The 14666-nt window shown below is 40.5% G+C and overlaps 1 protein-coding gene across 1 annotated transcript; it reads right to left on the bottom strand.

Moving 5' to 3' along the window:
• Positions 1-1337: 1337 nt before the first annotated feature.
• Positions 1338-5013, bottom strand: LOC137497061 (uncharacterized). The gene is made up of 6 exons (XM_068225677.1): positions 4841-5013; positions 4579-4764; positions 4378-4501; positions 4154-4273; positions 3787-3893; positions 1338-1534 (listed from the first exon to the last, which is right to left on the bottom strand). Exons 1-6 carry the CDS (start codon positions 4982-4984, stop codon positions 1343-1345), a joined length of 873 nt encoding a protein of 290 aa, XP_068081778.1. The 5' UTR covers positions 4985-5013; the 3' UTR covers positions 1338-1342.
• Between the last annotated feature and the right edge of the window lie 9653 nt (positions 5014-14666).

Genomic DNA, 14666 nt, shown 5'->3' with positions numbered 1-14666 from the left:
CGAGCGCGTGGCTGTGCAATTTGGGCCACATAGCTGTCAGCTTGCATTCCGGAGATAGCGAGTTTAAACCCTGTTGTAGACAGCCCTGAAGATTGTTTTCCGTGGTTTCCCATTTTCACACCAGGCAAATGCTGCGGCTTAAGGCCACGGTTGCTTCATTCCCACTCCTATCCCATCGTTGCCATAAGACATATATGTGTTTGCGCGCGCAACATAAAACAAATTGTAATTTTAAAAACAAATCTTTGGTGCTCCCTCAACATGATTTGGGCTAGACACGGCTGCTGCGACTATTTCCAGCACAAGATCAGCTCAGCAGTGTGAGACTGTTGTAGAGAAGCAGAGTATCGGACAACTCGTTCAATGCTGTCATCAGCGTTCTTACTTTGGAAGCCCTAACAAACTGTTCAGTCTCACTTCTGATGCTATCAGATGTTGACCTAGTGTAGTTTTGTATTTTTATCCATTCTTTGTGATTACTATACAATCAAATAAAGCATAATTCAGTAAACGAATCTTCATAACTTATACTCAGTTTCTTAAACAGTAGGGTATTCATGAAAGGACACAGGCTAGGTTAGGATAAATACACAGGATGAAACTGTCCTTGGAACTACTTTCAGTAGAGACATTGCAAAGGGATAGGTAATTACTCACTACCTTCAGTTTATATATTTCTTCTGCAATTAGGGTTAGGGATAAACTATAATAAACTTCTTTTGTCCAACTATAATAAGGTAAATGGTAATGTAATGGTAATGTAAATAATTTAAATTTAATAATTTAAAATTTAAATAATTTAAAAAATAATAGATTCCTATCACCACATTTGTACATACTTCGTCATTTGGTAACTTTTGATGACAAGAAGTTATGTAAGATCTCTTTCTGCTCGATTTCAAGCTTGGAAGATGAAACCTCAATCCTAATTATAAACAGAGGTGTCTACTTCATTTGCATGCTTTTACCAACTCAGTACTCAAAGGCAGAAAAGCCTGAAATGCTATGCTTTTTACATTGCATCGACACAGATGGCAATGATGATGGGATAGACTGGACTAGGTCTGGGAAGGAGGCAACTGTGGCCTTAATTATGATACAGCTACAGCCTGGTGTGGCTTATGAGAAAACAATCTTTAGGGTTGCCGACAGTAGGTTTTGAACCTGTTATCTCCCGAATGCAAGTTCACAGAGAGTCTGAAATTAAGCAGTGCGAAAACTTAGGTAGTCTGACAGACATACCACATATCGCAATCCTTAGAAAGTTCTGATTAGAGACTAGGAGTTGCCACATCCTACTGAATGAGGGTACAAAAATAATGGAGAAAGAGTAATAATCACTTTAGTCAAGATATTTATTAGTTTTTTCAACTACAGTCAGGAATCGCTCCATAACTATCGACTGATTTTCAATCACTCCAATCAGCCTCTCTGCTGTTTCATTTTGCAGACGTCCATTTTCAGCCTGCTGTAGCGCAGCCTTGGCCATAAGCATTGCTGCCTCAGCCTGCTGCTTTGCTGCTTCACCAATCATCTGCAAAGAAAGAGAACAGTGCAAGATAATATTTTAATGTTAAAAATCTTTCTTGCTACTGGTTTTATGTTGCACAGACTCAGTCAGTCAATACTGATGCATTTAGGGACCGAGCTTAATAGCTGCAGTCGCTTAAGTGCGGCCAGTATCCAGTATTCGGGAGATGATAGGTTCGAACCCCACTGTCAGCAGCCCTGAAGATGGTTTTCCGTGGTTTCCCATTTTCACACCAGGCAAATGCTGGGGCTGTACCTTAATTAAGGCCACGGCCGCTTCCTTCCCACTCCCAGCCCTTACCTGTCCCATCGTCGCCACAAGACCTATCTGTGTCGGTGCGACGTAAAGCAACTAGCATTTAGGGCAGTCGCCCAAGTGGCAGATTCCCTACCTGTTGTTTTCATAGCCTTTTCTTAAATGATTGCAAAGAAATTGGAAATTTATTGAAAATCCCCTTGGTAAGTTATTCCAATCCCTAACTCCCCTTCCATAAATGAATATTTGCCCCGTTTTGTCCTCTTGAATTCCAACTTAATCTTCATATTGTGATCTTTCCTACTTTTAAAGACGCCACTCAAACTTATTCGTCTACTAATGTAATTCCACGCCATCTCTCCGCTGACAGCTCGGAACATACCACTTACATGTAACTAATCTCATGATTATTTTTGCTATTTTGTTTTACGTCGCACCGACACAGATATGTCTTATGGCGACGATGGGAGAGGAAAGGCCTAGGAAGTGGAAGGAAGCGGCCGTGGCCTTAATTAAGGTACGGCCCCGGCATTTGCCTGGTGTGAAAATGGGAAACCACGGAAAACCATCTTCAGGGCTGCCGACAGTGGGGCTCGAACCCACTATCTCCCGATTACTGGATACTGGCCGCATTTAAGCGACTGCAACTATCGAGCTCGGTAATCTCATGATTAGACCCGTATTGAATTTGCTATAATATGCTTACAATATTGTGATTTTTTATTCCACCTTTTCAATACAATTGGTGGAATAAAGATCACAATATTGTAAGCATAACATACCACTTAGTCGAGCAGCTCGCCTTCTTTCTGCCAGTTCTTCCCAGCTCAAACTTTGCAACATTTTTGTAACGCTACTCTTTTGTCGGAAATCACCCAGAACAAATCGAGCTGCTTTTCTTAGGATTTTTCCCAGTTCTTGAATCAAGTAATCCTGGTGAGGGTCCCATACACTGGAACCATACTCTAGTTGGGGTCTTTCCAGAGACTTATATGCCCTCTCCTTTACATCCTTACTACAACCCCTAAACACCCTCATAACCATGTGCAGAGATCTGCACCCTATCCCATTGTTACCGTAAGACCTGCCTGTGTCAGTATAAAGTGAAACAAATAACAAAAAATACCCACATGCCATTGCTTACTTGTCAGTAAACTTAAAAGATGAAATACATTAAGCATTTGCCAAGGAAATCCAATTGGTAAAGAAAGGGATGAAGTGTGTCATACAATTCATGCATACTGCAGGTTTGTGGGCAGCTGGAGTAATAGGCATTGGTCACAATATTTAAATAGGAGAAATCTGCTGTAGACATTAATGGTTATTTATAAATTCATCTCGTTTTGCAGATATAGCCAGTTATTTCCTTTTGAAGGGTAGCCTATATTAGACTTCGTATAGCCAATCGCATCAGATGTGCAGACAATAAGTATTTCAGTATGTATGCTTTGCAGGTATATTTGTAACCAAAGCAAAAAGAAACATTACTTGAATTCTTTAGTCAAACTTCTCTTTATAAAAAATGTATATTTATAATGTACTGTCGTGCTATCCTTGTGTTCACTTGCCAAGAGTGAATGGCATATGTAATAGAGCACGAGCCAACTCTTTATCATATTACATCCTTAATATGTATGTAGCATAAGCAATTACTTGAAATCAAAGTGTAAACGAGCAGGACATAGTGAAAGCATATTTTTCCCTCTTATTGATGGTCATTTTAGATGGACCACAACCCAACATGTCACCTATTCCCAAACAGGAAAGTTCTCTTTATTTTGGCACTCTTGTAAATATGGCTTAAAGGCTTTTCCAGGCTGTTGAACACCTACAACACTATAAAATACCTGAAAAAAAAAAAAAGCACCCAATGGTTTTACATGTATATTAGGTGTTGTAATTTGTGTATAACAAAGTGAAAACTTTTAAGTTACATTAACTGAGTCAACATTGAAAAGCATGGTTTCATTCTTTAAAAAACTCTTGTAAATGGAACTTACCATCTGAGTTTTGTTACTATCTTCCTGTAAGACTGTAAATTTCTCACGTGCCTCCAACAATTGAACTCCAATTCTCTCCCTACTAGGAGTCTTGCGTTTCTTCACAGCTGAAACATAAGACTAATTGAATCCAAGTAAACGAAAGTTAATGTTTCTAACAAGTATTCTGAACAGAAGCATACCGCAGTCCAACCGATGACTGTGTTTGTAGGCCTACCTGTGTAATAACTTGTGCAATCGCTATCACCTCCGAAAGTGTAAAAGCAGACAGAAGTCACTGATTGAATATAGCAGAGTGAATTTTCAATAAAACTTCATTGTCATTTGAGTACTCATTATTATCAAACTAAAGCATACTGGTACTTACAATACTGCCGTGACCCTGAGCTTTGAGTAGGAGTTCGTGGTGAAGGTATTTCTGAACATACCCTTCCTTCAATTGTTTTTTCCAATTCAGGAGGCACCTCTAATTTCTTTTCATGATTACCTATAAATAAATCACTTATTATTATTATTATTATTATTATTATTATTGCAAGTTTCAAATAATGCCCAGAATAAGAACAATATTGCAGTTTGTGAAATACTTGCCAATCTCAGTATCTACCACTTCCAGTGATAGCACTGTAGGAGTCGCCACATCTTTCAAGATATGTGTTTGAGGAAGAGCCTGTAGGACTGACACATCCCCTGCCTCGAGTTGAATTTGTAGGCTCTGAAATACAATTTATATTTAAAATCTTTTAAGAAGACTATACAAAAATGGTTATTACGTCTACTGTAAATGGTTACCTCTTCTTCTGGCAAGCTATCAGGGCATGCAGATCCCTCCACATACACAAAGCCAATCACTTCCAACACCCTTAGCTCAATAGCTGTAAGAGGTGTGGCAGTGATGGGCTTATTTCCTGTAGCATTTCTCTGGCGCCTGATATTGGCTGCTTTCTTAGAAGCAGAGAACTTAAGATCCCTCCAAACCTGTACATGAAAACAGTATTAGATAATGATTACACACAAATACACAAATATTACATATAAATATAATTAAACGTACAACTTGCCACTGTTTACTGTCCTTGACAGTTCCTCTGGGAAAACTGTTCAGTATGTCTGTTAGAGCCTTCCACCTTTCACTTAGGCCTAGTTTCCCATCTTTCCCTAGAAATTTTCCACGAGCGAAAAGATTGTGGTTCTCCATGTAAGTCACCAGTTCTTCTATCTGGCTTTCCGTAGCTCTTCCAGCTCTTGGAGTTTTAAAGCTGAAAGCAATATCCTACATTGTTTATTCATCATAGTTTATACTGCAATATTTATTAATATCTCATTCTTGTCAACAAAGAGATATTGTAGAGAAATTCTACACTTCTTTTTCAGTAAGCATACCATTGTGGCCTGAAAATTACACATATTTTCATTATACTGTTTACTGTCATGACAGTGTTCAATTTGCAAACCTCTATGAATTAACCAAGCACCTCCATACTCCTTAGTTTGCAACTAGCTCTGTAGCGTCGTTTCGTTCCTATAAAAACTGAACCTAACCATCATCGCTTCAGTCTCCCTCTACTCTTAAACAAGCCATCCTTGTTCGTTTACCTGAAGAATAAAATAATAATTACATGATCTCAGAAGCATAAATATATTTCTGGTACCAGAAATTTTAATAAACTTAACAGCAATAAAAGACAAATCTACATCAAAACAGACTTTCAAAATCCTATCTCATCAGCTATAGATACCGGTACCCAAAACCTATTACAATTACAATTTATAATATCTACATACCGGTACTGATACCATCCCACAGTGGAGTAAGAAATAGTGTATCGGTATAATCACATAAAAATGAATGGAAGAATATTTAAGATAGGCTACCACTCACAAATAACACTAATTCATTCGCCAGGATGTAGTAGTTGTATAGAAAGGAAATTAAACTGGTAGGGTGGCATGGAGTGCAGCATCGAACCAGTCTATGGACTTATGACACAACAACAATAAATTCGGTACCGGTCGAGAGCATCGTACATGCATTAATTTAATACATGATTTTGAGTGCTTAACCTAACGCGTCTGTATAAACTAAGAGCGACGGTGTGTTGTGTGATAGTAAAGATAGAATTATTCACTGTTTCATTTCAATGTGCATATCGGTTTCGCTGTTTTAAACCAATAAAATACGGATATTCTTCTATTCTGCCTCATATAACACAAATGAATACCAAAATCAAGCACTAGATTACCACATCTAACACTCTTACAATTAAAACAAAGATATTCTAAGCCACGTGGTGTTTGAGCGAGTGTTTCATTTGAATGTGCAAATCGGTAAGTTAAAATTTCGCTCTGTTTTAAACCAATAAAATACGGGTATTCTTCTATTCTGTCTCATTTAACACATATAAATACCAAAATCAAGCACTAGAATACATCCAAAACTACAATTTTTAAAAAAAGAATATTGTGCGCCACGTGGTCCTATAGGCCTAAAATGGGAATTCTATACTCTTATTAATCCTAACATTCTAGTAATACCTATAATATTATGCTGTTCATAAAACTGTATTAACACTTACCTCGAATACTTTCTTGAAGAAGTATCCATTTCAATAGCAAAAACCTTTAAAGAACAATGTATAAGCCCACGGCTCTAGTACGGTACGTTCAAGTGGCGCTGAATTGTTTTTGAACAAAGAGGTTTTGAAGACTACCGCGCTTAATGCGTTTCATTAACAGCTCTACTCACTCTCCTGTAAGAGATCATCACTTCTTATTGGTCAAAAATTCTAGCCTTCGACCGGGGTGTTCCAAAGAAACTATTTTTACCGACCGAGTTGAGTGACGTCACACAGCTCTCGCTTGCACCGATTCGACAGAGTACAGAATAGCTCGGCGTCAGAACTATCGGTCCTGCAACCTATAATACTCGGTGACTTGCCGATCCGAACGTCGTCGGTTGGCATGTACGGAATAGCACCCCAGGTCAGAGAAACTAGCTTTTTTAAATCACGATTTAAGGTCACCTGCCGAGACTGCCTGCTGAGGACAGCTGACTGAATGGTTGAAGTATGAATGTGTGTGTTCCTGAGGATTAGCCATTGTTAAGAGTTTTTAATATTAATTAGTTCTAATATTAATTCAGTAAGAAATTTATTTTCAATTCTCTTAATTTATGTAGTTTTAACTATTTTAAGTATCTCATTATTTTATTTAAGATTCTGATTAGTATGTGGTTAAGTGTACGTGAGGGCCTGGAGCCCTAACTTCGCCACTGTACTGAATAAATAAACAAAGAAACACATATGTATATAATGTAAAGGGTATGGGTATAGATATTTTGTTAGTCGGTAAAGAAAAATACACGTTACAACATATGCTATGTAGGGTTCACCTTGTCCTATTAGTTTCCAACGTGGTTAGGGCCATGCAGCTGTGAGCTCGCATTCGGGAGATAGTGGATTCGAACCCCACTGTCGGCAGCCCTGAAAATGTATTCCCGTGGTTTCCCATTTCCACACCAAGCAAATGCTGGGGCTGTACCTTAATTAAGGCCACGACTGCTTCCTTCCCACTCCTAAGCCTTTCCTATCCCACCGTCGCCATAAGACCTATCTGTGTCGGTGCGATGTAAAGTAAATTGTTAATTACTTTTCCACGCAAGCCTGGGATACAGAATATAGTAGTATAAAGTTAGAGTTTTGTGACGCTAATATTCGTATGTATAATTTTTATTAACATGCCAGAAACCAACGACACTGAGCTGTTGCCATTTCAACACCGTTTTAAGGGCCACCGATCCAAGCCGGAGTTTGAACCTGCGAACTCAGACTCAGAAGGACAGCGACTCAACCAACTGAGCCACATGAAAAGGAGGCGTTTGTGATTTTTGTTATAAATAGATGCAGTTAGTATTTACAAAGGTTTTATGAGGAGCATTTATTAAGGCGTACGTTTTCTTACTGTCCTAAGTGCACAAGGCTGGACAGAAGAACTAGCTGGAAGCTAAGGAGCCTTGCAGGGGTGTCACTTCCTTCTCTGTTCACTTTTCCAAACCAAACCCCATGGTGTAAGAGCCCCGAAGGGCCATCGTCTACCAAGCGACCGGTGTTCAATCCGAAGGCCTGCAGATTACGAGGTGTCTTGTGGTCAGCATGACGAATCCTCTCCGCCGTTATTCCTGGCTATCTAGACCGGGGCCGCCATCTCACCGTCAGCTAGCTCCTCAATTATAAACACGTGGGCTGAGTGTACCTCGAACCAGCCCTCAGATCCAGGTAAAAGTCCCTGACCTGGCCGGGAATCGAACCCAGTGCCTCCGGTAAGAGGCAGGCACGTTACCCCTACACCGCGGGGCCGGCCGGTTACTTTTAGGTATCCTTATTTTCGAATTTGACTTAAGGCATCCTGCATTCGATTCCCGGCACTGACAGAGTTAAGAAAGACATGGGATGAGGAGGATACAGGCTTGTTTTTGGGTGCAGTAGAGTTTTCCTTGAATCTCCCGTAATCTAAATATCTACAGCCTGGAAGGTAGTCACCTTCACGGGGTGTAGTACCAAAGTGGCTCCTTTTTTTAAGAAGACAAATGAAATGAAGATTCTACTTCCTCACAAATGAAGAACGATATTATCAATTTTACGAACAGTTTCAGTAATGCAGCCGATTTGTGTTAAGAATACAGAAGCTATGACTGTACATGGTAACAATCAAAACCAACAAAATCTACTGAAGAACCGTCACCGCACTCGGTAGAACCGGCTTTCTTTTCATGTCCACCGGGCGAGTTGACCGTGCGGTTAGGGGCGCACAGCTGTGTGCTTGCATCCGGGAGATAGTGGATTCAAACACCACTGTCCGCAGCCCTAGAGATGGTTTTCTGTGGTTTCGCATTTTCACACCAGGCAAATGCTGGGGCTGTACCTTAATTAAGGCCACGGCCGCTTCTTCCCACTCTCAGCCCTTTCCTTTCCTTTCCCATCGTCGCCATAAGACCTACGGTGCGACGTAAAGCAAATTCTAAATAATAAATAAAAATTCTTTTCACAACCCCTTCCAAGGAAAAGTTGTATCCACACTACTGGCCGCTAAAATGATTTTGTGGGTACGCCACTGCATTTTTAGGCACAAGGTAAGTCCGAATAATGGTTGGATACTCAAAATACACCATCATAAATGATGCGGTTCTGGCTCATAAGTATAAGGAAGGGTAAGGGACGGGATCTACTGTTTTAAGTAGAATCCGTATCAATAGAACGTGACTTCCCATTTAAAAAATGTTTCATGCATCGACTGCGATTCAAGCCTGGCCATCCTGATGAGAAGATAGAATCATTGTAACTGATTTATCACGCCCGCCAATTACAAAATAGTTACCCGTACTTTTGATGGTGCCATTTGAGGTTCCAATCAGTCCCCAGGCATGTGACAAAATATATAGGCCTACCTATCGAACTTAGGCACGCATTCGCGATTGTCTTGCTACTGTAAGAATAAAAAAAACCTTTTCATAACTTACCGAGGATGCACATAGTGTTGGCTTCTCAGTGACAAAACGGTCCCTCTTCAAAAAAAAGTTGCTTATATGGCATAAAATGAGGAACTAACGTGCAGCTTACAATCCTGACACAGTCTTCCCAAAGCTGCAACTTAAACACAGCACATCTCTCAACCACGGTACAACCCGAGGATCCCTGGGACATTGTTGTTTCCTGCAACCGATATGCAAAAGCTGACACTATGTTGTAAGCTTGCAACTGTTTCTGGCCGTCGCCACCGTTATCTCGGTGGTCACGTTCCGGCCCCCTACTGAGTAATCCCTTGCTAATTGCCCCTTTCTTCATGTCTTGACATTTTTCAACACACGGTTACATTCTCAATAGTGAGACCTCTACAGGAAAATATCCCCGCTCATTACAATCCTAAGTGTCTTCCTTTCATTCAGGCAGTACAAATATGGAGAATTATGTATGGTCCTATTGAGCCCTGCTAGTAGATTTTTGTCGCTACGTTAAATTAACATTTCGACGCATGTTTTCAAATTGTTCGTACCGTACGTAAAACAACGGCTTATCCTCGCTCTAGTTTTAGGAAATATTTTGGGGGGGGGGGCCCGGCCCCACTGGGCCCCCCCCTTGGCTACGCCAGTGTATGCAAAATTTGTGACTGGAAGAACAAAGCAGAATGTGGGTACTTGGAATGTGAGAGGACTTTTAGCTTCAGGAAAACTTCTCCTGATAATACAAGAGCTGGAAAGGTATAATATAGGAGTGGCTGGGCTAAGTGAAACTCACTGGAAAAACAATGGCCATTTTAGAAGTGGTTATCATTGGGTCTACTTTTCTGGAAATGAAGAAAAAAGCAGTAACGGGGTTGAAATTGTGATCAGTGACAAACTGAATGGCCTAGTGAAAGGATATAAACCTGTTAATGATCACATTATAACACTAAGTCTCAAATGCAAGCCACTTTCAATCAACATCATTCAGGTTTATGCCCCAACAACGGATGCGTCTGATGAAATAATCAACCGCTTCTATCAACATCTTGATTTTACTGTTTCAGCTTTTCCAAGCAGAGAAATAACTATTGTTATGGGAGACTTCAATGCCAAAATTGGTTCAACACAACATGATGAGCCTGTCAGAACATCGACAGGAAGATACGGAACTGGAGAAAGAAATGAACGGGGGAACAGGCTTCTTGAGTTTGCAATTCAAAACAGGTTCACTATAACTAATACAGTCTTCAAGCATCACATACGGCACATGTACACATGGACATCGCCTGATGGTCAATATAAAAATAAGATTGACTACATTTTGATCAGTTCAAGATGGAGGTCTTCTGTAATGGACACCAAAACTTGTCCAGGTGCAGTATGTGGCAGTGATCATCAGCTTCTTAGAACAGAAATAAGAATAAAACTTCAAACACCAGTTAAAAGATCACACAGGATACCACAAGTAGTTAACATGTCGTCATTCAAGAAATCATTGGCACGAAGAGCCTCCATATTACAGGATCCAGTAACAATGGCAGAAGGGCTGTGGAATGTGACTAAAAACTGGATAGAGTCCTCTTTGAATGAATCTTGAGTACCAAATACTAGAAGGCATCAGTGGATCTCTGACTTGACCCTTCAGGTTGTAGAAGAAAGAAGGTGCCTTAAAAAATCTGGCATTAACACTAAAGAAAAAAGCAAATGTCTGATCTTGATAGAAGGATTTAGTCTTCTTGTAGAAGAGACAAGAATAATTTCCTTAGTAACATTTGTTTCGAGATTGAAGACCATGCAAATCAAAACCACAGCAAGGATCTTTTTGACAAAATTAGAATAATCACTCGAGAATTCAAGCCATATTCCTGGAATATACAGAACTCACAGGGTGATGATATTGTGGATATAGAGAATGTTCTGGAAACATGGAGATTGTACTGCCAGGATCTGTACAGTGAACAATGTAATGCACAAGACCAAGTGAAGATAGACAAACAGTCAGATCCTGAACCTGACATCCTCCGAGATGAAGTAGAAATGGCTTTGAAAATGCTGAGAACTGGAAAAGCGTGTGGACCTGATGGAATAAGTGCAGAAGTCTTGAAAGCTAAAGACGATGCTGGAATTGAAATGCTGTTGAAAATCTGCTAAGCAATATGGAATTCTAGAAGATGGCCCGAGGAATGGGTACAGTCAAACTTTGTCCCAATCCACAAGAAAGGATCGAGGAAAAAATGTGGAAATTATCGCTTCATTGCTTTGATTTCACATCCCAGTAAAGTTATGCTTCATATCCTGCACAAGAGACTCCGGGCATTCCTAGTGTATCAAATTCCTGAAGTCCAGACTGAATTCATGAAAGGAAAAGGCACTCGAGAACAGATCTTAAGCCTAAGACAAATCATTGAAAAGGCTAGAGAATTCAATGTTCCGGTATACCTGTGCTTTATTGACTACCAAAAAGCCTTCGATACTGTCAAATGGAACCATCTTTGGAAATTTTTTGATGACATGGGTTTGCCACTCCATTTGATTGATCTTCTCAAGTCCTTGTATAAGGAAAATACAGCCACTGTGAAGATTCAAAACAAACAGTCTCAGCAGTTTCGTACAAGGGCTGGAGTTCACCAGGGATGTATCCTGTCACCGTTACTTTTCAATATCTATGCTGAATATGCAATGAGAACTGCGTTAGATGGCTGGGACACAGGGTTTTCCATTGGGGGATGCAAGATCAACAACTTGAGATTTGCTGATGACACCACCTTGATAGCATCATCTGAAGAGGAGTTGACAGAGCTGATCAAGAGAGTGGAGGAAGCAAGCCTAGAAATTGGATTACGCCTAAATCGACAGAAAACCAAAGTCATGATTGTTGATCGTAAGAACAACAACAGTCCACATATCAAACAGATTGGAGGGTGTGAGGTTGTACATCAGTATGTATATCTAGGCTCCTCACTATCCAATTCTGGTGGTTCCAAAGATGAAATAAAGCGAATAATTGAAATAGCAAAGGTAGCAATGATCCAGCTGCGGAAGATCTGGAAAGATAACAACATCATCATTAAGACAAAAAAGAAGCTCGTTGAATCTCTAGTCTTCTCAGTCTTCTTGTATGGCGCAGAGGCGTGGACCATCCTCAAACGTGATTGTGAACGGATAGAAAGCTTTGAAATGTGGTGCTGGAGGAAAATGTTAAGGATTCCTTGGACAGCTCATCGCCGAACACATCAATCCTGAACCAAATTCAGATAAAAGTTCGTGTATCGTGTAAGGTCTCTCAGCGGACTGTATGCTACTTTGGACATATAATGCGCCGAGATAGTAGTCTTCAAAAGCTGATTGTTGAGGGCAAAGTCCAGGGACCCAGACAACGAGGACGAGTACCAACACAATGGATTGACATGGTGAACGGCCCCCTACAGTGTTCTCTCAGAGCAACCACATTGAAAGCTTTAGATAGGGAAGAATGGCGGAGTATGGTTCATTGGGTAGAGGGCTGAATATTATGATAGACACGATGCCTCAGTCATGAGGCAAAATAAAGAAGAAGAAGAAGAAGAAGACATGATCTAGCCGGATCAGACCAAGTGACCAGTGAAGCATGTGCATCTCCATGACATGAAGTGCTTATTCATGTTTGACTGTTGTTGGCTATCATTCAGAACCGTACATAGTGACTGGGCGAACAACAGTCCTATAAATCTTGGACTTCAGGTGGATTAGTATCTGATGATCACAAAGAACACCAATAGTTTGCCGCTGCTTCATCTAGGCCACATTTATGCTACCCATTTACATCCTTACTAAAACCCTTAAATATTCTCATAACTGTAATGAAGAGATCTGTAGCCTTTACTTACAACCTCGTTAACGTGATTGTCCCAAAGAAGCTCTTTCTTTATTTCAACACCTAAGTCCTAACTGTGATCCCTATCAGGTACTTTCACGCCATCAACATAGTAATTAACCCATTGAACAGTACAGACGTACATTTACGTCATCTGTTGACCTGGCCCAGTGTAGTACGAATGTACATGTACATTTTTAACTTTGTACCAGAGCAGTACTGACGCAAAGTGACGTTCAGTTTTGGAATTGACTCCAAGCGTGCTGACATCTATCGGCCACATGGTGGAACTTTGTTCTCTATTTATTTTTGCTTTGAATAAGTGCTATTCTACTTTTTCTAAGCTTCTACTGCCATCTGTCATGCACCGTAAGTACATCTTAGGGCAATCTGTACAGGCAAATTGCACGCGCAAAAAGGAATTTGGATACAGTTATTCTTATGTTTTCTTGGCTGCTTTCCTTTAGATAATGAGTGGCCTTGGAACAGAGTTGGTATATTTTTATTCTGAGCTATTTCCTAGCAATGATAGTTGTTTACTTTCTTCACAAGTAGCCCATGAAAATGGCATCAACTAGTCGTGGAAGGAGTCTTGACATAAAGGAGTTATCAAATATATTGACGAATGCAGAGTCTGAGGACGAGCTTGGAAGTGAAAGTGTATTCATGGAAATGATGCACAAAATAAAATAATATAGTTTAGTCCACTTTTTAAATTCCATCAAAAGAACTCACTAAGGGCCCAACTCACTGCCCAAAGGGGACTTTTCTTCTTGGTGAAACTCACAACCTGACTTTTCATCCTGTTTACCACGTCTGGTCAAGTTTGTCCTAGGGTAGAATGGAGTAAGCTGTAGTACCAGCAAATCCATGCTGAGTGTTAGGCAGTGGAAAATAACCTGATCACCTACGAGGGCCAACAGCTTTCGGCAGATGAGACCTTTTAGGTGGGCAATGAGCCCTCAGCAGAGGAAATGCTATTGAAATACCGTTACTCAATGATTACTCGGTGGAGAAGATGGGTGAAGTGGAAGAGAAAATGCTACGATGGTGCTGCTCGGTTTTTATTGAGTCAGCGGCAGTCCGTTGCAGTTTCAGTGTTTGAAACCACATATGTGCCATGGTGAATGATTCTAAAATCATAATGTGAGGGTCACTTCCTGGCAAGCTACAATCCATCTTAAGCAAATTCACACCAGTGACACTTACTTCAGCTGTCACCTTTCACTCCAAGTACAATGGCAATGGGCTAAAGATGGTCGAGGCAGGTTCTCAGGTGGAACTGGAAGCCTTCAGTTTGGAACTGCACGTTGGCAGCAGGTGTGTGTTGGTTGTTTTTCTAAGAATTGTGAAACTTGGGAATTTGGTCCTGCAGCTGTGTTTGGGCAGGCCGGTTTAGGATCACTGTTGTCCATCCCACATGGGGAAGACCCAAGAATAGGTGGGCTAAACACTGGAAGTCACACTGTTGTCCATCTGGGCGACCACACCCAGTGGGTCACCCCATATATGGTTGAAATAATCAAGGAA

This window comes from Anabrus simplex, chromosome 1, assembly GCF_040414725.1.
Source record: "Anabrus simplex isolate iqAnaSimp1 chromosome 1, ASM4041472v1, whole genome shotgun sequence".
NCBI classification, from domain to species: Eukaryota; Metazoa; Arthropoda; class Insecta; order Orthoptera; family Tettigoniidae; genus Anabrus; species Anabrus simplex.
This window is presented reverse-complemented; position numbering and strand designations above follow the sequence as displayed.

Excerpts from the sequence above, each read along its gene's own strand:
- LOC137497061 (XM_068225677.1), bottom strand. The coding sequence starts at position 4,984 with ATGGAGAACCACAATCTTTTCGCTCGTGGAAAATTTCTAGGGAAAGAT. Across the intron at positions 4,765-4,840 it reads ACAGTAAACAGTGGCAAGTT|GTTTGGAGGGATCTTAAGTT; the intron begins GTACGTTTAATT and ends TTTCATGTACAG. Across the intron at positions 4,502-4,578 it reads ATAGCTTGCCAGAAGAAGAG|AGCCTACAAATTCAACTCGA; the intron begins GTAACCATTTAC and ends ATTGTATTTCAG.